This window comes from Pseudoliparis swirei, chromosome 9 (assembly GCF_029220125.1).
Source record: "Pseudoliparis swirei isolate HS2019 ecotype Mariana Trench chromosome 9, NWPU_hadal_v1, whole genome shotgun sequence".
Lineage (NCBI taxonomy): Eukaryota > Metazoa > Chordata > Actinopteri > Perciformes > Liparidae > Pseudoliparis > Pseudoliparis swirei.
This window is the reverse complement of record NC_079396.1, coordinates 494,752-518,906: the sequence shown is the minus strand read 5'-3', so window position 1 is coordinate 518,906 and position 24,155 is coordinate 494,752. Positions and strand designations below refer to the sequence as shown.

The window sequence follows — 24,155 nt, the reverse complement described above, 5'->3', positions numbered from 1 at the left end:
AAGGAAAGAACCGTACATTACTTCTGCTGGAGGCGACCAACAACAGGCGTTTAGTTTAATAAAGAACAAAGGCGTCTCTAAGGAAAGAACCGTACATTACTTCTGCTGGAGGCGACCAACAACAGGCGTTTAGTTTAATAAAGAACAAAGGCGTCTCTAAGGAAAGAACCGTACATTACTTCTGCTGGAGGCGACCAACAACAGGCGTTTAGTTTAATAAAGAACAAAGGCGTCTCTAAGGAAAGAACCGTACATTACTTCTGCTGGAGGCGACCAACAACAGGCGTTTAGTTTAATAAAGAACAAAGGCGTCTCTAAGGAAAGAACCGTACATTACTTCTGCTGTAGAGGCGACCAACAACAGGCGTTTGGTTTAATAAAGAACAAAGCGTCTCTAAGGAAAGAACCGTACATTACTTCTGCTGGAGGCGACCAACAACAGGCGTTTAGTTTAATAAAGAACAAAGGCGTCTCTAAGGAAAGAACCGTACATTACTTCTGCTGGAGGCGACCAACAACAGGCGTTTAGTTTAATAAAGAACAAAGGCGTCTCTAAGGAAAGAACCGTACATTACTTCTGCTGGAGGCGACCAACAACAGGCGTTTAGTTTAATAAAGAACAAAGGCGTCTAAGGAAAGAACCGTACATTACTTCTGCTGTAGAGGCGACCAACAACAGGCGTTTAGTTTAATAAAGAACAAAGGCGTCTCTAAGGAAAGAACCGTACATTACTTCTGCTGGAGAGCGACCAACAACAGGCGTTTAGTTTAATAAAGAACAAAGGCGTCTCTAAGGAAAGAACCGTACATTACTTCTGCTGGAGGCGACCAACAACAGGCGTTTAGTTTAATAAAGAACAAAAGGCGTCTCTAAGGAAAGAACCGTACATTACTTCTGCTGGAGGCGACCAACAACAGGCGTTTAGTTTAATAAAGAACAAAGGCGTCTCTAAGGAAAGAACCGTACATTACTTCTGCTGGAGGCGACCAACAACAGGCGTTTAGTTTAATAAAGAACAAAGGCGTCTCTAAGGAAAGAACCGTACATTACTTCTGCTGGAGGCGACCAACAACAGGCGTTTAGTTTAATAAAGAACAAAGGCGTCTAAGGAAAGAACCGTACATTACTTCTGCTGGAGGCGACCAACAACAGGCGTTTAGTTTAATAAAGAACAAAGCGTCTAGAAGGAAAGAACCGTACATTACTTCTGCTGGAGGCGACCAACAACAGACGTTTAGTTTAATAAAGAACAAAGCGTCTCTAGAAGGAAAGAACCGTACATTACTTCTGCTGGAGAGCGACCAACAACAGGCGTTTAGTTTAATAAAGAACAAAGCGTCTCTAAGGAAAGAACCGTACATTACTTCTGCTGGAGGCGACCAACAACAGGCGTTTAGTTTAATAAAGAACAAAGGCGTCTCTGAAGGAAAGAACCGTACATTACTTCTGCTGGAGGCGACCAACAACAGGCGTTTAGTTTAATAAAGAACAAAGCGTCTCTAAGGAAAGAACCGTACATTACTTCTGCTGGAGGCGACCAACAACAGACGTTTAGTTTAATAAAGAACAAAGCGTCTCTAAGGAAAGAACCGTACATTACTTCTGCTGGAGGCGACCAACAACAGACGTTTAGTTTAATAAAGAACAAAGGCGTCTTGAAGGAAAGAACCGTACATTACTTCTGCTGGAGGCGACCAACAACAGGCGTTTAGTTTAATAAAGAACAAAGCGTCTCTAAGGAAAGAACCGTACATTACTTCTGCTGGAGGCGACCAACAACAGGCGTTTAGTTTAATAAAGAACAAAGGCGTCTCTAAGGAAAGAACCGTACATTACTTCTGCTGGAGGCGACCAACAACAGGCGTTTAGTTTAATAAAGAACAAAAGCGTCTCTAAGGAAAGAACCGTACATTACTTCTGCTGGAGGCGACCAACAACAGGCGTTTAGTTTAATAAAGAACAAAGGCGTCTCTAAGGAAAGAACCGTACATTACTTCTGCTGGAGAGGCGACCAACAACAGGCGTTTAGTTTAATAAAGAACAAAGGCGTCTCTAAGGAAAGAACCGTACATTACTTCTGCTGGAGGCGACCAACAACAGGCGTTTAGTTTAATAAAGAACAAAGGCGTCTCTAAGGAAAGAACCGTACATTACTTCTGCTGGAGGCGACCAACAACAGACGTTTAGTTTAATAAAGAACAAAGGCGTCTCTAAGGAAAGAACCGTACATTACTTCTGCTGGAGGCGACCAACAACAGGCGTTTAGTTTAATAAAGAACAAAAGGCGTCTCTAAGGAAAGAACCGTACATTACTTCTGCTGGAGGCGACCAACAACAGGCGTTTAGTTTAATAAAGAACAAAGGCGTCTCTAAGGAAAGAACCGTACATTACTTCTGCTGGAGGGCGACCAACAACAGGCGTTTAGTTTAATAAAGAACAAAGGCGTCTCTAAGGAAAGAACCGTACATTACTTCTGCTGGAGGCGACCAACAACAGGCGTTTAGTTTAATAAAGAACAAAGGCGTCTCTAAGGAAAGAACCGTACATTACTTCTGCTGGAGGCGACCAACAACAGGCGTTTAGTTTAATAAAGAACAAAGGCGTCTCTAAGGAAAGAACCGTACATTACTTCTGCTGGAGGCGACCAACAACAGGCGTTTAGTTTAATAAAGAACAAAGGCGTCTCTAAGGAAAGAACCGTACATTACTTCTGCTGGAGAGCGACCAACAACAGGCGTTTAGTTTAATAAAGAACAAAGGCGTCTCTAAGGAAAGAACCGTACATTACTTCTGCTGGAGGCGACCAACAACAGGCGTTTAGTTTAATAAAGAACAAAGGCGTCTCTAAGGAAAGAACCGTACATTACTTCTGCTGGAGGCGACCAACAACAGGCGTTTAGTTTAATAAAGAACAAAGGCGTCTCTAAGGAAAGAACCGTACATTACTTCTGCTGGAGGCGACCAACAACAGGCGTTTAGTTTAATAAAGAACAAAGGCGTCTCTAAGGAAAGAACCGTACATTACTTCTGCTGGAGGCGACCAACAACAGGCGTTTAGTTTAATAAAGAACAAAGGCGTCTCTAAGGAAAGAACCGTACATTACTTCTGCTGGAGGCGACCAACAACAGGCGTTTAGTTTAATAAAGAACAAAGGCGTCTCTAAGGAAAGAACCGTACATTACTTCTGCTGGAGGCGACCAACAACAGGCGTTTAGTTTAATAAAGAACAAAGGCGTCTCTAAGGAAAGAACCGTACATTACTTCTGCTGGAGGCGACCAACAACAGGCGTTTAGTTTAATAAAGAACAAAGGCGTCTCTAAGGAAAGAACCGTACATTACTTCTGCTGGAGGCGACCAACAACAGACGTTTAGTTTAATAAAGAACAAAGGCGTCTCTAAGGAAAGAACCGTACATTACTTCTGCTGGAGGCGACCAACAACAGACGTTTAGTTTAATAAAGAACAAAAGCGTCTCTAAGGAAAGAACCGTACATTACTTCTGCTGGAGGCGACCAACAACAGGCGTTTAGTTTAATAAAGAACAAAGGCGTCTCTAAGGAAAGAACCGTACATTACTTCTGCTGGAGGCGACCAACAACAGGCGTTTAGTTTAATAAAGAACAAAGGCGTCTCTAAGGAAAGAACCGTACATTACTTCTGCTGGAGGCGACCAACAACAGGCGTTTAGTTTAATAAAGAACAAAGGCGTCTCTAAGGAAAGAACCGTACATTACTTCTGCTGGAGGCGACCAACAACAGGCGTTTAGTTTAATAAAGAACAAAGGCGTCTCTAAGGAAAGAACCGTACATTACTTCTGCTGGAGGCGACCAACAACAGGCGTTTAGTTTAATAAAGAACAAAAGCGTCTCTAAGGAAAGAACCGTACATTACTTCTGCTGGAGGCGACCAACAACAGGCGTTTAGTTTAATAAAGAACAAAGGCGTCTCTAAGGAAAGAACCGTACATTACTTCTGCTGGAGGCGACCAACAACAGGCGTTTAGTTTAATAAAGAACAAAGGCGTCTCTAAGGAAAGAACCGTACATTACTTCTGCTGGAGAGCGACCAACAACAGACGTTTAGTTTAATAAAGAACAAAGGCGTCTCTAAGGAAAGAACCGTACATTACTTCTGCTGGAGGCGACCAACAACAGGCGTTTAGTTTAATAAAGAACAAAGGCGTCTCTAAGGAAAGAACCGTACATTACTTCTGCTGGAGAGCGACCAACAACAGACGTTTAGTTTAATAAAGAACAAAGGCGTCTCTAAGGAAAGAACCGTACATTACTTCTGCTGGAGGCGACCAACAACAGGCGTTTAGTTTAATAAAGAACAAAGGCGTCTCTAAGGAAAGAACCGTACATTACTTCTGCTGGAGAGCGACCAACAACAGGCGTTTAGTTTAATAAAGAACAAAAGGCGTCTCTAAGGAAAGAACCGTACATTACTTCTGCTGGAGAGGCGACCAACAACAGGCGTTTAGTTTAATAAAGAACAAAGGCGTCTCTAAGGAAAGAACCGTACATTACTTCTGCTGGAGGCGACCAACAACAGGCGTTTAGTTTAATAAAGAACAAAGGCGTCTCTAAGGAAAGAACCGTACATTACTTCTGCTGGAGAGGCGACCAACAACAGGCGTTTAGTTTAATAAAGAACAAAGGCGTCTCTAAGGAAAGAACCGTACATTACTTCTGCTGGAGGCGACCAACAACAGGCGTTTAGTTTAATAAAGAACAAAGGCGTCTCTTGAAGGAAAGAACCGTACATTACTTCTGCTGGAGAGCGACCAACAACAGGCGTTTAGTTTAATAAAGAACAAAGGCGTCTCTAAGGAAAGAACCGTACATTACTTCTGCTGGAGGCGACCAACAACAGGCGTTTAGTTTAATAAAGAACAAAGGCGTCTCTAAGGAAAGAACCGTACATTACTTCTGCTGGAGGCGACCAACAACAGACGTTTAGTTTAATAAAGAACAAAGGCGTCTCTAAGGAAAGAACCGTACATTACTTCTGCTGGAGGCGACCAACAACAGACGTTTAGTTTAATAAAGAACAAAGGCGTCTCTAAGGAAAGAACCGTACATTACTTCTGCTGGAGGCGACCAACAACAGGCGTTTAGTTTAATAAAGAACAAAGGCGTCTCTAAGGAAAGAACCGTACATTACTTCTGCTGGAGGCGACCAACAACAGGCGTTTAGTTTAATAAAGAACAAAGGCGTCTCTAAGGAAAGAACCGTACATTACTTCTGCTGGAGGCGACCAACAACAGACGTTTAGTTTAATAAAGAACAAAGCGTCTCTAAGGAAAGAACCGTACATTACTTCTGCTGGAGGCGACCAACAACAGACGTTTAGTTTAATAAAGAACAAAGACGTCTCTAAGGAAAGAACCGTACATTACTTCTGCTGGAGGCGACCAACAACAGGCGTTTAGTTTAATAAAGAACAAAGCGTCTCTAAGGAAAGAACCGTACATTACTTCTGCTGGAGGCGACCAACAACAGACGTTTAGTTTAATAAAGAACAAAAGGCGTCTCTAAGGAAAGAACCGTACATTACTTCTGCTGGAGGCGACCAACAACAGGCGTTTAGTTTAATAAAGAACAAAGGCGTCTCTAAGGAAAGAACCGTACATTACTTCTGCTGGAGGCGACCAACAACAGGCGTTTAGTTTAATAAAGAACAAAGGCGTCTCTAAGGAAAGAACCGTACATTACTTCTGCTGGAGGCGACCAACAACAGGCGTTTAGTTTAATAAAGAACAAAGCGTCTTGAAGGAAAGAACCGTACATTACTTCTGCTGGAGAGCGACCAACAACAGGCGTTTAGTTTAATAAAGAACAAAGGCGTCTTGAAGGAAAGAACCGTACATTACTTCTGCTGTGAGGGCGACCAACAACAGGCGTTTAGTTTAATAAAGAACAAAGCGTCTCTAAGGAAAGAACCGTACATTACTTCTGCTGAGAGCGACCAACAACAGGCGTTTAGTTTAATAAAGAACAAAGGCGTCTCTAAGGAAAGAACCGTACATTACTTCTGCTGGAGGCGACCAACAACAGGCGTTTAGTTTAATAAAGAACAAAGGCGTCTCTAAGGAAAGAACCGTACATTACTTCTGCTGGAGAGACGACCAACAACAGACGTTTAGTTTAATAAAGAACAAAGCGTCTTGAAGGAAAGAACCGTACATTACTTCTGCTGGAGAGGCGACCAACAACAGGCGTTTAGTTTAATAAAGAACAAAGCGTCTCTAAGGAAAGAACCGTACATTACTTCTGCTGGAGGCGACCAACAACAGACGTTTAGTTTAATAAAGAACAAAGGCGTCTCTAAGGAAAGAACCGTACATTACTTCTGCTGGAGGCGACCAACAACAGGCGTTTAGTTTAATAAAGAACAAAGGCGTCTCTAAGGAAAGAACCGTACATTACTTCTGCTGGAGGCGACCAACAACAGGCGTTTAGTTTAATAAAGAACAAAGGCGTCTCTAAGGAAAGAACCGTACATTACTTCTGCTGGAGGCGACCAACAACAGACGTTTAGTTTAATAAAGAACAAAGGCGTCTCTAAGGAAAGAACCGTACATTACTTCTGCTGGAGGCGACCAACAACAGACGTTTAGTTTAATAAAGAACAAAGGCGTCTCTAAGGAAAGAACCGTACATTACTTCTGCTGGAGGCGACCAACAACAGGCGTTTAGTTTAATAAAGAACAAAGGCGTCTCTAAGGAAAGAACCGTACATTACTTCTGCTGGAGGCGACCAACAACAGGCGTTTAGTTTAATAAAGAACAAAGGCGTCTAAGGAAAGAACCGTACATTACTTCTGCTGTAGAGGCGACCAACAACAGGCGTTTAGTTTAATAAAGAACAAAAGGCGTCTCTAAGGAAACGTACATTACTCTGCTGGAGGGCGACCAACAACAGGCGTTTAGTTTAATAAAGAAAGGAAAGAACCGTACATTACTTCTGCTGGAGAGCGACCAACAACAGACGTTTAGTTTAATAAAGAACAAAGGCGTCTCTAAGGAAAGAACCGTACATTACTTCTGCTGGAGGCGACCAACAACAGGCGTTTAGTTTAATAAAGAACAAAGGCGTCTCTAAGGAAAGAACCGTACATTACTTCTGCTGGAGAGCGACCAACAACAGGCGTTTAGTTTAATAAAGAACAAAAGCGTCTCTAAGGAAAGAACCGTACATTACTTCTGCTGGAGGCGACCAACAACAGGCGTTTAGTTTAATAAAGAACAAAGGCGTCTTAAGGAAAGAACCGTACATTACTTCTGCTGGAGGCGACCAACAACAGGCGTTTAGTTTAAAAAGGCGATCTTTAAGGAAAGAAACGTACATTACTTCTGCTGTGAGGCGAGTTTAATAAAGAACAAAGGCGTCTCTAAGGAAAGAACCGTACATTACTTCTGCTGGAGAGGCGACCAACAACAGACGCGTTAGTTTAATAAAGAACAAAGGCGTCTCTAAGGAAAAGGAAAGAACCGTACATTACTTCTGCTGGAGGCGACCAACAACAGGCGTTTAGTTTAATAAAGAACAAAGACGTCTCTAAGGAAAGAACCGTACATTACTTCTGCTGGAGGCGACCAACAACAGACGTTTAGTTTAATAAAGAACAAAGGCGTCTCTAAGGAAAGAACCGTACATTACTTCTGCTGGAGGCGACCAACAACAGACGTTTAGTTTAATAAAGAACAAAGGCGTCTCTAAGGAAAGAACCGTACATTACTTCTGCTGGAGGCGACCAACAACAGGCGTTTAGTTTAATAAAGAACAAAGGCGTCTCTAAGGAAAGAACCGTACATTACTTCTGCTGGAGGCGACCAACAACAGACGTTTAGTTTAATAAAGAACAAAGGCGTCTCTAAGGAAAGAACCGTACATTACTTCTGCTGGAGAGCGACCAACAACAGGCGTTTAGTTTAATAAAAAACAAAGACGACTCTAAGGAAAGAACCGTACATTACTTCTGCTGTAGGCGACCAACAACAGACGTTTAGTTTAATAAAGAACAAAGGCGTCTCTAAGGAAAGAACCGTACATTACTTCTGCTGGAGGCGACCAACAACAGGCGTTTAGTTTAATAAAGAACAAAGGCGTCTCTAAGGAAAGAACCGTACATTACTTCTGCTGGAGGCGACCAACAACAGGCGTTTAGTTTAATAAAGAACAAAGGCGTCTCTAAGGAAAGAACCGTACATTACTTCTGCTGGAGAGCGACCAACAACAGGCGTTTAGTTTAATAAAGAACTAAAACGTCTCTAAAGAAAGAACCGTACATTACTTCTGCTGGAGAGGCGACCAACAACAGACGTTTAGTTTAATAAAGAACAAAGACGTCTCTAAGGAAAGAACCGTACATTACTTCTGCTGGAGGCGACCAACAACAGACGTTTAGTTTAATAAAGAACAAAGACGTCTCTAAGGAAAGAACCGTACATTACTTCTGCTGGAGGCGACCAACAACAGACGTTTAGTTTAATAAAGAACAAAGGCGTCTCTAAGGAAAGAACCGTACATTACTTCTGCTGGAGGCGACCAACAACAGACGTTTAGTTTAATAAAGAACAAAGGCGTCTCTAAGGAAAGAACCGTACATTACTTCTGCTGGAGGCGACCAACAACAGACGTTTAGTTTAATAAAGAACAAAGGCGTCTCTAAGGAAAGAACCGTACATTACTTCTGCTGGAGGCGACCAACAACAGGCGTTTAGTTTAATAAAGAACAAAGGCGTCTCTAAGGAAAGAACCGTACATTACTTCTGCTGGAGAGCGACCAACAACAGGCGTTTAGTTTAATAAAGAACAAAGGCGTCTCTAAGGAAAGAACCGTACATTACTTCTGCTGGAGGCGACCAACAACAGACGTTTAGTTTAATAAAGAACAAAGGCGTCTCTAAGGAAAGAACCGTACATTACTTCTGCTGGAGAGCGACCAACAACAGGCGTTTAGTTTAATAAAGAACAAAGACGTCTCTAAGGAAAGAACCGTACATTACTTCTGCTGGAGGCGACCAACAACAGGCGTTTAGTTTAATAAAGAACAAAGACGTCTCTAAGGAAAGAACCGTACATTACTTCTGCTGGAGAGACGACCAACAACAGACGTTTAGTTTAATAAAGAACAAAGGCGTCTCTAAGGAAAGAACCGTACATTACTTCTGCTGGAGGCGACCAACAACAGGCGTTTAGTTTAATAAAGAACAAAGGCGTCTCTAAGGAAAGAACCGTACATTACTTCTGCTGGAGAGCGACCAACAACAGACGTTTAGTTTAATAAAGAACAAAGGCGTCTCTAAGGAAAGAACCGTACATTACTTCTGCTGGAGGCGACCAACAACAGACGTTTAGTTTAATAAAGAACAAAGGCGTCTCTAAGGAAAGAACCGTACATTACTTCTGCTGGAGAGCGACCAACAACAGGCGTTTAGTTTAATAAAGAACAAAGACGTCTCTAAGGAAAGAACCGTACATTACTTCTGCTGGAGAGACGACCAACAACAGGCGTTTAGTTTAATAAAGAACAAAGACGTCTCTAAGGAAAGAACCGTACATTACTTCTGCTGGAGGCGACCAACAACAGGCGTTTAGTTTAATAAAGAACAAAAGCGTCTCTAAGGAAAGAACCGTACATTACTTCTGCTGGAGGCGACCAACAACAGGCGTTTAGTTTAATAAAGAACAAAGGCGTCTCTAAGGAAAGAACCGTACAGTACTTCTGCTGGAGGCGACCAACAACAGACGTTTAGTTTAATAAAGAACAAAGCGTCTCTAAGGAAAGAACCGTACATTACTTCTGCTGGAGGCGACCAACAACAGGCGTTTAGTTTAATAAAGAACAAAGACGTCTCTAAGGAAAGAACCGTACATTACTTCTGCTGGAGGCGACCAACAACAGACGTTTAGTTTAATAAAGAACAAAGCGTCTCTAAGGAAAGAACCGTACATTACTTCTGCTGGAGAGCGACCAACAACAGACGTTTAGTTTAATAAAGAACAAAGACGTCTCTAAGGAAAGAACCGTACATTACTTCTGCTGGAGGCGACCAACAACAGGCGTTTAGTTTAATAAAGAACAAAGCGTCTCTAAGGAAAGAACCGTACATTACTTCTGCTGGAGGCGACCAACAACAGGCGTTTAGTTTAATAAAGAACAAAGCGTCTAAGGAAAGAACCGTACATTACTTCTGCTGGAGGGCGACCAACAACAGACGTTTAGTTTAATAAAGAACAAAGACGTCTCTAAGGAAAGAACCGTACATTACTTCTGCTGGAGGGCGACCAACAACAGACGTTTAGTTTAATAAAGAACAAAGCGTCTTTAAGGAAAGAACCGTACATTACTTCTGCTGGAGGCGACCAACAACAGGCGTTTAGTTTAATAAAGAACAAAGCGTCTTTAAGGAAAGAACCGTACATTACTTCTGCTGGAGGCGACCAACAACAGACGTTTAGTTTAATAAAGAACAAAGACGTCTTGAAGGAAAGAACCGTACATTACTTCTGCTGGAGGCGACCAACAACAGGCGTTTAGTTTAATAAAGAACAAAGACGTCTCTAAGGAAAGAACCGTACATTACTTCTGCTGTAGAGGCGACCAACAACAGGCGTTTAGTTTAATAAAGAACAAAGCGTCTTGAAGGAAAGAACCGTACATTACTTCTGCTGGAGGGCGACCAACAACAGACGTTTAGTTTAATAAAGAACAAAGACGTCTCTAAGGAAAGAACCGTACATTACTTCTGCTGGAGAGACGACCAACAACAGACGTTTAGTTTAATACAAGAACAAAGACGTCTAGAAGGAAAGAACCGTACATTACTTCTGCTGTAGAGACGACCAACAACAGACGTTTAGTTTAATACAAGAACAAAGACGTCTAGAAGGAAAGAACCATACATTACTTCTGCTGGAGAGACGACCAACAACAGACGTTTAGTTTAATAAAGAACAAAGACGTCTCTAAGGAAAGAACCGTACATTACTTCTGCTGGAGACGACCAACAACAGACGTTTAGTTTAATAAAGAACAAAGACGTCTCTAAGGAAAGAACCGTACATTACTTCTGCTGGAGAGACGACCAACAACAGACGTTTAGTTTAATAAAGAACAAAGACGTCTCTAAGGAAAGAACCGTACATTACTTCTGCTGTAATCTGGCGCTATAGAGAACATGACAGGGGGGCGGGGCCTCACCCTGATAGAATGGTGGGGAAACACTGGGATGTGTCACATGCAAAAGACTTTAAAAGGTGAATTTACATGTTTTTGTAAAATCGAGAACATGCCCCCAGCCTCCAGAGGGTTAACGTGACATATTGGTCAGTTTCCCAAGGCCACTGGTTCTGCTGTTCAATGTTAAAGATGACAGGACCAATGGGGTCTCTAATGCACCTTGTTTACTAATCTGATGTTTCACTGAAGAAACAATTCATCATCCACAATATTAAATACCTCACTGCACTTTATAGGTAGGAGCCTCTTTGAAAACACAGCTCTGTGGGAAGTTTAGTCTTTAAAAAAGAATACAATTAAACAAGTGTCTGAAATACACGCTGTCTGAAGGGATTACTCGTTCATTTAGAAGATTTAGTCTTTTGAAGAAAAAAAAACTTTTAATCGCGATTAATGAATTTCAAAATGTGCGATTAATTAGTTAATTTTTTGTAATCGATTGACTGCCCTTATATATATATATATATAATATATATATGTGTGTGTTTAGTTCCCAGTAGATGAGGAGGATCAGATCACTGCTCCACCTGGTGGAGGAGCGGAGGTACTGCTGTGGGTTCACTTCAGGTGTAGTCAGTCTGAGTCCGCCACAGACACATAAAGTAGTTCCTCGGGGCCGCGCGGAGGGGCCAACAGCGACACACTAGCGATTCTCCCGGTGGCAGGGCGCATCACGGAGCTCCTCACCGCGGCACTGTGATGCTGCAGACACGTGACGTCATCCACCACTGCGGAAGAAGAAGGGGATTTCCTCATTCAGGACTGCTGCCCTGAGTACCGACTCTCAGGCAGCACTCCTCTCAGCCGCGCCCCCTCCACACACCACAGAGGCGCATTCAGAGTTCAATACAAATACAACCTCGGAACAGAGTCACGGAGCCGGTGTTGTGTGTGTGTGTGTGTCATGGAGGTTTAGAGGTGAATGCCATGCAGTGATTACAACATTATTATCTGTGTGTGCAGCGGAACGGAAGTGTTGCCTGCGAGGCCTCGCGCAGGGCGAACAACCCGCCGCAACCTGCTAAAAACAGTCGCTCTGACAGATAACCTCGACCAGCTTCCCGCGCGCGCGCGCGCACACGCACGGGATAACATTACGGATACAAACGACTTCCGTCCGTTGGTGCGGGTCGTTGTTTGTGTCACGCGCCTCGGAGACTGAGGGGCTCACGCGCGACCGTCACAGCGCGAGCTCTCGATCTAGCATCGGCTAGCCAGCTAACGGGCTCACCGGATAGCACCGGACACTCACCTGTACTCTCGGACGGCAGCAGCGAGCAGCAGCGAGCAGCAGCCGCGGGTAAGAGGGCTCCGGCCCCTCGTGTCTCAGTCAGGGGGTCGACGGGGTTCAGGTCCCCCGCTGCGTTACCCGGGTCACGTGGTGCGGAGGAAGCACGTCCAGGTATTCCTCGTGGTATAGGGAATGACGTCATGTGTCCCTCCTCTACATAGAGGAGCATGACCCCCCCACCAGTGAGTCCTGAGACCAGCGGGCTCCTCAGACCGGGACCCGGGTCCTGACAGATCAAAGGGAAAGAGAAACTGAGGCCGCCTCGCCGGGATGAGGTGTGTGACCCTGGGGTCAGAGGTCAGGGTCCACCTCAGTCCCCTGAGGGTCGCTATGTGAGTCAGTCCTGATGGTGTGTGTGTGTGTGTGTCTGTGTGTGTGTGTGTGCGTGTGTGTGTGTGTGTGTGTGTGTGTGTAGGCATGGTGCAGCCCCAGCCTGACGGCCCCCTGCAGTGGGAGATGTCAGGTGAGGAGGGGGGCGGGACGCTCAGAGTCCCACCTGAGCTGGCGTCCAATGAGGTGGTGACCAGGTTGCTGGGTGACAACCAGCAGCTCAGAGGTAGGAGTGTTCCCTTCCTCTCTCCTCCTCTCTCCTCCTCTCTCCTCCTCTCCTCTCACCTCCCCCCCTCCCCCCAGAGGCCCTGCGGCGCAGCAACATGGCCCTGCGGCAGCGCTGTGAGGAGATGGAGGGCTGGCAGCAGAGGACCCGAGGAGAGAGGGACTTCCTCAGCTGCCGCTTCCAGGAGGCCCGTGCCCTGGTGGAGCGGCTGGCCCAGGAGAACCGGTCCCTACAGGGCCTGGTGAACGGGCCGGCCTCCAGCCAGGGCCCGGAGCTGCAGGGGAGCCCGGCCAGGACCCGAGCCCTGGAGGGGCCTCAGGTCAGAGTCCTTAAGTCCTCACTCAGGGTGCTGCTGTGTCGTGATGCTGTTCATGGATTTCTCCTCCTCTGGTTCTCCTGGTTCAGACTCTGGACCAGCGGGAGAAGAGGAGGCTGGAGGAGGCGGAGCGCCACACTCAGACCACGCCCCCCCGCAGCCTGGTGAGCCGCGTGCCGCTGTGCTGGCAGCGTTGACGTGTCGGTGTGTCTCCATCTAACCGCTGTGTCCGTGTGTCTAGGGCGCCGCCAGTGGGCGGAGCTCCTTGAGTAGCGCCCTCCCCTCCCCCTCCCCCTCCCCCTCCCTCTCCCTCTCAGAGGGGGAGGGGGAGGGCAGGGAACATGGCCAGGTGAGCCTGCTCACTGCTTCCCACCCCCACTCACCCTGTGCCTGGTCCAAGGCCTCATACCACATTATGTGAGGCTCTGGAACCAATCAGCACGCAGCATTTAAACACCTTTAATCATATATATGTATAATGTGTGTATATATGCATGCTGTCACGTGTTCTCCTTGTACCTGAGCTCTGGGATCCATTAACACACAGCAGTGCATCCTATTCTACTCCTCTGGCTGTAGTTCTACTCTTCTGGCTGTAGTTCTACTCCTGGCTGTAGTTCTACTACTCTGGCTGTAGTTCTACTCTTCTGGCTGTAGTTCTATTCCTCTGGCTGTAGTTCTACTCTTCTGGCTGTAGTTCTATTCCTCTGGCTGTCGTTCTACTCTTCTGGCTGTAGTTCTATTCCTCTGGCTGTCGTTCTACTCTTCTGGCTGTAGTTCTACTCCTCTGGCTGTAGTTCTACTCTTCTGGCTGTAGTTCTATTCCTCTGGCTGTCGTTCTACTCCTCTGGCTGTAGTTCTACTCCTCTGGCTGTCGTTCTACTCCTCTGGCTGTAGTTCTACTCCTCTGGCTGTAGTTCTATTCCTCTGGCTGTAGTTCTACTCCTCTGGCTGTAGTTCTATTCCTCTGGCTGTAGTTCTATTCCTCTGGCTGTAGTTCTACTCCTGGCTGTAGTTCTACTCCTCTGGCTGTAGTTCTACTCCTCTGGCTGTAGTTCTATTCCTCTGGCTGTAGTTCTACTCCTCTGGCTGTAGTTCTATTCCTCTGGCTGTAGTTCTACTCCTCTGGCTGTAGTTCTACTCCTGGCTGTAGTTCTATTCCTCTGGCTGTAGTTCTATTCCTCTGGCTGTAGTTCTACTCCTGGCTGTAGTTCTACTCCTCTGGCTGTCGTTCTACTCCTCTGGCTGTAGTTATACTCCTCTGGCTGTAGTTCTATTCCTCTGGCTGTAGTTCTACTCCTGGCTGTAGTTATACTCCTCTGGCTGTCGTTCTACTCCTCTGGCTGTAGTTCTATTCCTCTGGCTGTAGTTCTATTCCTCTGGCTGTAGTTCTACTCCTGGCTGTAGTTCTACTCCTCTGGCTGTAGTTCTATTCCTCTGGCTGTAGTTCTACTCCTCTGGCTGTAGTTCTTTGGTGTCCTCTGGCTCAGGGTGAACGTGGTTGTCGCTGTCATCACCTTCTCATTCAGCCTCTCTCACTTTCAGCCAGAGGAAGGGGCGAACGAGTTCCTCCAGCTGCTGAAGAGCCACAAAGAGAAGCTGGAGGAAGGGATGAGAGAGATGAAGAGGAAGAACGAGGAGCTGGAGAGGGAGAGGGAGGAGGGCGAGAAAGAGAGAGAGCAGATGCGGTGCTGTGTCGACCAGCTGCGAGGCAAACTGGCTCAGGTAAGGTCCAAGTTACCCTATCTGTAAGGCTCCTAGAGGAACCTCATCTCCTTCCTCTATCTCTAAGGCTCCTAGAGGAACCTCATCTCCTTCCTCTATCTCTAAGGCTCCTACAGAGGAACCTCATCTCCTTACTCTATCTCTAAGGCTCCTAGAGGAACCTCATCTCCTTACTCTATCTCTAAGGCTCCTAGATGAACCTCATCTCCTTACTCTATCTCTAAGGCTCCTAGAGGAACCTCATCTCCTTACTCTATCTCTAAGGCTCCTACAGAGGAACCTCATCTCCTTACTCTATCTCTAAGGCTCCTAGATGAACCTCATCTCCTTACTCTATCTCTAAGGCTCCTAGAGGAACCTCATCTCCTTCCTCTATCTCTAAGGCTCCTACAGAGGAACCTCATCTCCTTCCTCTATCTCTAAGGCTCCTAGAGGAACCTCATCTCCTTACTCTATCTCTAAGGCTCCTAGAGGAACCTCATCTCCTTCCTCTACCTCTAAGGCTCCTAGAGGAACCTCATCTCCTTACCGTATCTCTAAGGCTCCTAGAGGACCCTCATCTCCTTCCTCTATCTCTAAGGCTCCAAGAGGACCCTCATCTCCTTCCTCTATCTCTAAGGCTCCTAGAGGAACCTCATCTCCTTCCTCTATCTCTAAGGCTCCTAGAGGAACCTCATCTCCTTACTCTATCTCTAAGGCTCCTACAGAGGAACCTCATCTCCTTACTCTATCTCTAAGGCTCCTAGAGGAACCTCATCTCCTTCCTCTATCTCTAAGGCTCCTAGAGGAACCTCATCTCCTTACTCTATCGCTAAGGCTCCTAAAGGAACCTCATCTCCTTCCTCTATCTCTAAGGCTCCTAGAGGAAACTCATCTCCTTCCTCTATCTCTAAGGCTCCTAGAGGAACCTCATCTCCTTCCTCTATCTCTAAGGCTCCTACAGAGGAACCTCATCTCCTTCCTCTATCTCTAAGGCTCCTAGAGGAACCTCATCTCCTTACTCTATCTCTAAGGCTCCTAGAGGAACCTCATCTCCTTACTCTATCTCTAAGGCTCCTAGAGGAACCTCATCTCCTTACTCTATCTCTAAGGCTCCTACAGAGGAACCTCATCTCCTTCCTCTATCTATAAGGCTCCTAGAGGAACCTCATCTCCTTCCTCTATCTCTAAGGCTCCTACAGAGGAACCTCATCTCCTTCCTCTATCTCTAAGGCTCCTAGAGGAACCTCATCTCCTTCCTCTATCTCTAAGGCTCCTACAGAGGAACCTCATCTCCTTACTCTATCTCTAAGGCTACTACAGAGGAACCTCATCTCCTTCCTCTATCTCTAAGGCTCCTAGAGGAACCTCATCTCCTTCCTCTATCTCTAAGGCTCCTAGAGGAACCTCATCTCCTTACTCTATCTCTAAGGCTCCTAGAGGAACCTCATCTCCCTACCTTATCTCTAAGGCTCCTAGAGGAACCTCATCTCCTTCCTCTATCTCTAAGGCTCCTAGAGGAACCTCATCTCCTTCCTCTATCTCTAAGGCGCCTAGAGGAACCTCATCTCCTTCCTCTATCTCTAAGGCTCCTAGAGGAACCTCATCTCCTTACTCTATCTCTAAGGCTCATAGAGGAACCTCATCTCCTTCCTCTATCTCTAAGGCTCCTACAGAGGAACCTCATCTCCTTACTCTATCTCTAAGGCTCCTAGAGGAACCTCATCTCCTTACTCTATCTCTAAGGCTCCTAGAGGAACCTCATCTCCTTCCTCTATCTCTAAGGCTCCTACAGAGGAACCTCATCTCCTTCCTCTATCTCTAAGGCTCCTAGAGGAACCTCATCTCCTTCCTCTATCTCTAAGGCTCCTACAGAGGAACCTCATCTCCTTACTCTATCTCTAAGGCTCCTAGAGGAACCTCATTTCCTTCCTCTATCTCTAAGGCTCCGAGAGGAACCTCATCTCCTTACTCTATCTCTAAGGCTCCTAGAGGAACCTCATCTCCTTACTCTATCTCTAAGGCTCCTACAGAGGAACCTCATCTCCTTCCTCTATCTCTAAGGCTCCTACAGAGGAACCTCATCTCCTTACTCTATCTCTAAGGCTCCTAGAGGAACCTCATCTCCTTCCTCTATCTCTAAGGCTCCTAGATGAACCTCATCTCCTTCCTCTATCTCTAAGGCTCCTAGAGGAACCTCATCTCCTTCCTCTATCTCTAAGGCTCCTAGAGGAACCTCATCTCCTTCCTCTATCTCTAAGGCTCCTACAGAGGAACCTCATCTCCTTCCTCTATCTCTAAGGCTCCTAGAGGAACCTCATCTCCTTACTCTATCTCTAAGGCTCCTAGAGGAACCTCATTTCCTTCCTCTATCTCTAAGGCTCCTAGAGGAACCTCATCTCCTTCCTCTATCTCTAAGGCTCCTACAGAGGAACCTCATCTCCTTCCTCTATCTCTAAGGCTCCTAGAGGAACCTCATCTCCTTCCTCTATCTCTAAGGCTCCTACAGAGGAACCTCATCTCCTTCCTCTATCTCTAAGGCTCCTAGAGGAACCTCATCTCCTTACTCTATCTCTAAGGCTCCTAGAGGAACCTCATCTCCTTCCTCTATCTCTAAGGCTCCTAGAGGAACCTCATCTCCTTACTCTATCTCTAAGGCTACTACAGAGGAACCTCATCTCCTTCCTCTATCTCTAAGGCTCCTAGAGGAACCTCATCTCCTTCCTCTATCTCTAAGGCTCCTAGAGGAACCTCATCTCCTTCCTCTATCTCTAAGGCTCCTACAGAGGAACCTCATCTCCTTCCTCTATCTCTAAGGCTCCTAGAGGAACCTCATCTCCTTACTCTATCTCTAAGGCTCCTAGAGGAACCTCATCTCCTTACTCTATCTCTAAGGCTCCTACAGAGGAACCTCATCTCCTTCCTCTATCTATAAGGCTCCTAGAGGAACCTCATCTCCTTCCTCTATCTCTAAGGCTCCTACAGAGGAACCTCATCTCCTTCCTCTATCTCTAAGGCTCCTACAGAGGAACCTCATCTCCTTACTCTATCTCTAAGGCTCCTACAGAGGAACCTCATCTCCTTCCTCTATCTCTAAGGCTCCTAGAGGAACCTCATCTCCTTCCTCTATCTCTAAGGCTCCTAGAGGAACCTCATCTCCTTCCTCTATCTCTAAGGCTCCTAGAGGAACCTCATCTCCTTACTCTATCTCTAAGGCTCCTAGAGGAACCTCATCTCCCTACCTTATCTCTAAGGCTCCTAGAGGAACCTCATCTCCTTCCTCTATCTCTAAGGCTCCTAGAGGAACCTCATCTCCTTCCTCTATCTCTAAGGCGCCTAGAGGAACCTCATCTCCTTCCTCTATCTCTAAGGCTCCTAGAGGAACCTCATCTCCTTACTCTATCTCTAAGGCTCCTAGAGGAACCTCATCTCCTGCCTCTATCTCTAAGGCTCCTAGAGGAACCTCATCTCCTTCCTCTATCTCTAAGGCTCCTACAGAGGAACCTCATCTCCTTCCTCTATCTCTAAGGCTCCTAGAGGAACCTCATCTCCTTACTCTATCTCTAAGGCTCCTAGAGGAACCTCATCTCCTTCCTCTATCTCTAAGGCTCCTAGAGGAACCTCATCTCCTTCCTCTATCTCTAAGGCTCCTAGAGGAACCTCATCTCCTTCCTCTATCTCTAAGGCTCCTAGAGGAACCTCATCTCCTTACTCTATCTCTAAGGCTCCTAGAGGAACCTCATCTCCTTACTCTATCTCTAAGGCTCCTACAGAGGAACCTCATCTCCTTCCTCTATCTATAAGGCTCCTAGAGGAACCTCATCTCCTTCCTCTATCTCTAAGGCTCCTACAGAGGAACCTCATCTCCTTCCTCTATCTCTAAGGCTCCTAGAGGAACCTCATCTCCTTCCTCTATCTCTAAGGCTCCTACAGAGGAACCTCATCTCCTTACTCTATCTCTAAGGCTACTACAGAGGAACCTCATCTCCTTCCTCTATCTCTAAGGCTCCTAGAGGAACCTCATCTCCTTCCTCTATCTCTAAGGCTCCTAGAGGAACCTCATCTCCTTACTCTATCTCTAAGGCTCCTAGAGGAACCTCATCTCCCTACCTTATCTCTAAGGCTCCTAGAGGAACCTCATCTCCTTCCTCTATCTCTAAGGCTCCTAGAGGAACCTCATCTCCTTCCTCTATCTCTAAGGCGCCTAGAGGAACCTCATCTCCTTCCTCTATCTCTAAGGCTCCTAGAGGAACCTCATCTCCTTACTCTATCTCTAAGGCTCATAGAGGAACCTCATCTCCTTCCTCTATCTCTAAGGCTCCTACAGAGGAACCTCATCTCCTTACTCTATCTCTAAGGCTCCTAGAGGAACCTCATCTCCTTACCCTATCTCTAAGGCTGAGCCCCTGTAGTAGCTGCTCCTCTCCTGTGTTCCAGGCCAGCAGTGCTCCTGAGGAGGTGCCTCTTCATCGCTCTGAGGCTCAACATTCCTCTGACAGGTACGACTCGCCCTGAATGGACTTCCTGTTTATTAACCTGAGTTTAAACCTGAGAGTCACTTCTTACTCCTAATACATGTGACATGTCTTCCTTCTCTTCTTCTTCCTCTTCCTCCCTGTCTTTTATCTCCTCCACCAACACCCTCCACCATAACCCTCCTCCTCCTCCTCAGCTCTAGTCTGGCTAAACTCACAGAGCAGCTCCAGGCCACACAGGGCAGGTGAGCCCACAGCTCTGTGAGGCTTCCTCTTCTCACTGTGTGCATGTTACTTTATAACTCTGTTGTTCACTTCCTAATAAGGAAAACAATAATATATATATATACACACACACATGTATAAATATATAATGTATACATTGAGTTGTGTACCTGTCGTAGGTATCGTGACTTGGAGGAGAAGCTGGATTATCTTCAGAAGAGTTCAGCTCAGAGGGACAGAACTGAAGCTCTGCTGAAGCAGAAGGACAAGGACTGTGGACAGGTAGAGACACGCCTCTATGATAGGACAGGTAGAGACACACCTCTATGATAGGACAGGTAGAGACACGCCTCTATGATAGGACAGGTAGAGACACGCCTCTATGATAGGACAGGTAGAGACACGCCTCTATGATAGGACAGGTAGAGACACGCCTCTATGATAGGACAGGTAGAGACACGCCTCTATGATAGGACCGGTAGAGACACGCCTCTATGATAGGACAGGTAGAGACACGACTCTATGATAGGACCGGTAGAGACACGCCTCTATGATAGGACCGGTAGAGACACGCCTCTATGATAGGACCGGTAGAGACACGCCTCTATGATAGGACAGGTAGAGACACGCCTCTATGATAGGACCGGTAGAGACACGCCTCTATGATAGGACAGGTAGAGACACGCCTCTATGATAGGACAGGTAGAGACACGCCTCTATGATAGGACAGGTAGAGACACGCCTCTATGATAGGACCGGTAGAGACACGACTCTATGATAGGACCGGTAGAGACACGCCTCTATGATAGGACAGGTAGAGACACGCCTCTATGATAGGACCGGTAGAGACACGCCTCTATGATAGGACAGGTAGAGACACGCCTCTATGATAGGACCGGTAGAGACACGCCTCTATGATAGGACAGGTAGAGACACGCCTCTATGATAGGACCGGTAGAGACACGCCTCTATGATAGGACAGGTAGAGACACGCCTCTATGATAGGACAGGTAGAGACACGCCTCTATGATAGGACAGGTAGAGACACGCCTCTATGATAGGACAGGTAGAGACACGCCTCTATGATAGGACAGGTAGAGACACGCCTCTATGATAGGACAGGTAGAGACACGCCTCTATGATAGGACAGGTAGAGACACGCCTCTATGATAGGACAGGTAGAGACACGCCTCTATGATAGGACCGGTGAGACACGCCTCTATGATAGGGACAGGTAGAGACACGCCTCTATGATAGGATCGGTAGAGACACGCCTCTATGATAGGACAGGTAGAGCCACGCCTCTATGATAGGGACCGGTGAGACACGCCTCTATGATAGGACAGGTAGAGACACGCCTCTATGATAGGACCGGTAGAGACACGCCTATATGATAGGACAGGTAGAGACACGCCTCTATGATAGGGACAGGTAGAGACACGCCTCTATGATGGGACAGGTAGAGACACGCCTCTATGATGGGACAGGTAGAGACACGCCTCTATGATAGGACAGGTAGAGACACGCCTCTATGATAGGGACAGGTAGAGACACGCCTCTATGATAGGACAGGTAGAGACACGCCTCTATGATGGGACAGGTAGAGACACGCCTCTATGATAGGACAGGTAGAGACACGCCTCTATGATAGGACAGGTAGAGACACGCCTCTATGATAGGACCGGTAGAGACACGCCTCTATGATAGGACAGGTATGACATCACCCCTCTACGGTAGTCCAGGTATGACATCACCCCTCTACGGTAGTCCAGGTAGAGACACCCTCTACGGTGGTCAGGTATGACATCACCCTCTACAGTAGTCCAGGTATGACATCACCCCTCTACGGTAGTCCAGGTATGACATCACCCCTCTACGGTAGTCCAGGTATGACATCACCCCTCTACGGTAGTCCAGGTATGACATCACCCCTCTACAGTAGTCCAGGTATGACATCACCCCTCTACAGTAGTCCAGGTATGACATCACCCTCTACAGTAGTCCAGGTATGACATCACCCTCTACAGTAGTCCAGGTATGACATCACTCCTCTACAGTAGTCCAGGTATGACATCACTCCTCTACAGTAGTCCAGGTATGACATCACCCCTCTACAGTAGTCCAGGTATGACATCACCCCTCTACAGTAGTCCAGGTATGACATCACTCCTCTACAGTAGTCCAGGTATGACATCACCCCTCTACAGTAGTCCAGGTATGACATCACTCCTCTACAGTAGTCCAGGTATGACATCACCCCTCTACAGTAGTCCAGGTATGACATCACCCCTCTACAGTAGTCCAGGTATGACATCACTCCTCTACAGTAGTCCAGGTATGACATCACCCCTCTACAGTAGTCCAGGTATGACATCACCCCTCTACAGTAGTCCAGGTATGACATCACCCCTCTACAGTAGTCCAGGTATGACATCACCCCTCTACAGTAGTCCAGGTATGACATCACCCCTCTACAGTAGTCCAGGTATGACATCACTCCTCTACAGTAGTCCAGGTATGACATCACTCCTCTACAGTAGTCCAGGTATGACATCACCCCTCTACAGTAGTCCAGGTATGACATCACTCCTCTACAGTAGTCCAGGTATGACATCACTCCTCTACAGTAGTCCAGGTATGACATCACCCCTCTACAGTAGTCCAGGTATGACATCACTCCTCTACAGTAGTCCAGGTATGACATCACCCTCTACAGTAGTCCAGGTATGACATCACCCTCTACAGTAGTCCAGGTATGACATCACCCTCTACAGTAGTCCAGGTATGACATCACCCCTCTACAGTAGTCCAGGTATGACATCACCCTCTACAGTAGTCCAGGTATGACATCACCCTCTACAGTAGTCCAGGTATGACATCACCCCTCTACAGTAGTCCAGGTATGACATCACCCCTACAGTAGTCCAGGTATGACATCACCCTCTACAGTAGTCCAGGTATGACATCACCCCTCTACAGTAGTCCAGGTATGACATCACCCTCTACAGTAGTCCAGGTATGACATCACCCTCTACAGTAGTCCAGGTATGACATCACCCTCTACAGTAGTCCAGGTATGACATCACCCTCTACAGTAGTCCAGGTATGACATCATCCCTCTACAGTAGTCCAGGTATGACATCACCCTCTACAGTAGTCCAGGTATGACATCACTCCTCTACAGTAGTCCAGGTATGACATCACCCTCTACAGTAGTCCAGGTATGACATCACCCTCTACAGTAGTCCAGGTATGACATCACTCCTCTACAGTAGTCCAGGTATGACATCACCCCTCTACAGTAGTCCAGGTATGACATCACCCTCTACAGTAGTCCAGGTATGACATCACCCTCTACAGTAGTCCAGGTATGACATCACTCCTCTATAGTAGTCCAGGTATGACATCACCCTCTACAGTAGTCCAGGTATGACATCACCCTCTACAGTAGTCCAGGTATGACATCACTCCTCTACAGTAGTCCAGGTATGACATCACCCTCTACAGTAGTCCAGGTATGACATCACCCCTCTACAGTAGTCCAGGTATGACATCATTCCTCTATAGTAGTCCAGGTATGACATCACCCCTCTACAGTAGTCCAGGTATGACATCACCCCTCTACAGTAGTCCAGGTATGACATCACTCCTCTACAGTAGTCCAGGTATGACATCACCCCTCTACAGTAGTCCAGGTATGACATCACCCCTCTACAGTAGTCCAGGTATGACATCACCCCTCTACAGTAGTCCAGGTATGACATCACCCCTCTACAGTAGTCCAGGTATGACATCACCCTGTCCTGTGCTCAGCTCTCTAAGGACTGCGAGGCCCTGAAGGCTCAGGCCACGTCTCTGCTAGGAGAACTGAACGAGAGGCAGAGCTGCCTGGAGAAGAGCGAGCAGGACCGCCGAGCCACGGAGGACAAGTAAGGACATCTGTGAGGTTCTCCTGGTTCTCCTGTGTGATGTTCTCCTGTGTGATGTTCTCCTGATTCTCCTGTGTAATGTTCTCCTGGTTCTCCTGTGTGATGTTCTCCTGTGTGATGTTCTCCTGGTTCTCCTGTGATGTTCTCCTGGTTCTCTGTGGTCCAGGCTGTGCAGCAAGGTGAAGGCCCTGCAGGCGGCCGAGCGGGAGCTGGAGCAGCAGAGGAAGCAGCACCATGTGGCCATGGACAAGCTGCTGCTGCAGACCCAGAGCCTGGAGCAGGGCCTGAAGACGGAGAGACACGTGGTCACCGAGGAGAAGTGGGTCCCCCAGAGGAGCGTCTGCAGGCCTCGGGCCTCAGGCCTCTAGGTCTCAGGCCTCTAGGCCTCGGGCCTCTAGGTCT

General features: G+C 46.8%; 1 protein-coding gene across 6 annotated transcripts in view; it reads left to right on the top strand.

The window, feature by feature from the left end:
* Positions 1-24,155, top strand: part of ikbkg (inhibitor of nuclear factor kappa B kinase regulatory subunit gamma) — a 39,921-nt gene that overhangs the window by 6,167 nt on the left and 9,599 nt on the right. Inside the window, exons 1-12 of one of the 6 annotated variants that reach the window (XM_056422259.1) lie at positions 12,004-12,557; positions 12,710-12,823; positions 12,964-13,104; positions 13,182-13,423; positions 13,510-13,584; positions 13,662-13,769; positions 14,966-15,145; positions 19,562-19,623; positions 19,797-19,844; positions 20,004-20,106; positions 23,638-23,753; positions 23,920-24,072. In XM_056422259.1, the coding sequence (XP_056278234.1) occupies positions 12,966-13,104; positions 13,182-13,423; positions 13,510-13,584; positions 13,662-13,769; positions 14,966-15,145; positions 19,562-19,623; positions 19,797-19,844; positions 20,004-20,106; positions 23,638-23,753; positions 23,920-24,072 (1,226 nt within the window). In that variant the 5' untranslated portion in view covers positions 12,004-12,557; positions 12,710-12,823; positions 12,964-12,965. Of the gene's footprint in view, positions 1-12,003; positions 12,558-12,709; positions 12,824-12,963; positions 13,105-13,181; positions 13,424-13,509; positions 13,585-13,661; positions 13,770-14,965; positions 15,146-19,561; positions 19,624-19,796; positions 19,845-20,003; positions 20,107-23,637; positions 23,754-23,919; positions 24,073-24,155 lie in introns of those variants that run through there. The other 5 variants (XM_056422258.1, XM_056422256.1, XM_056422257.1 and 2 more) reach the window with 5 other exon arrangements.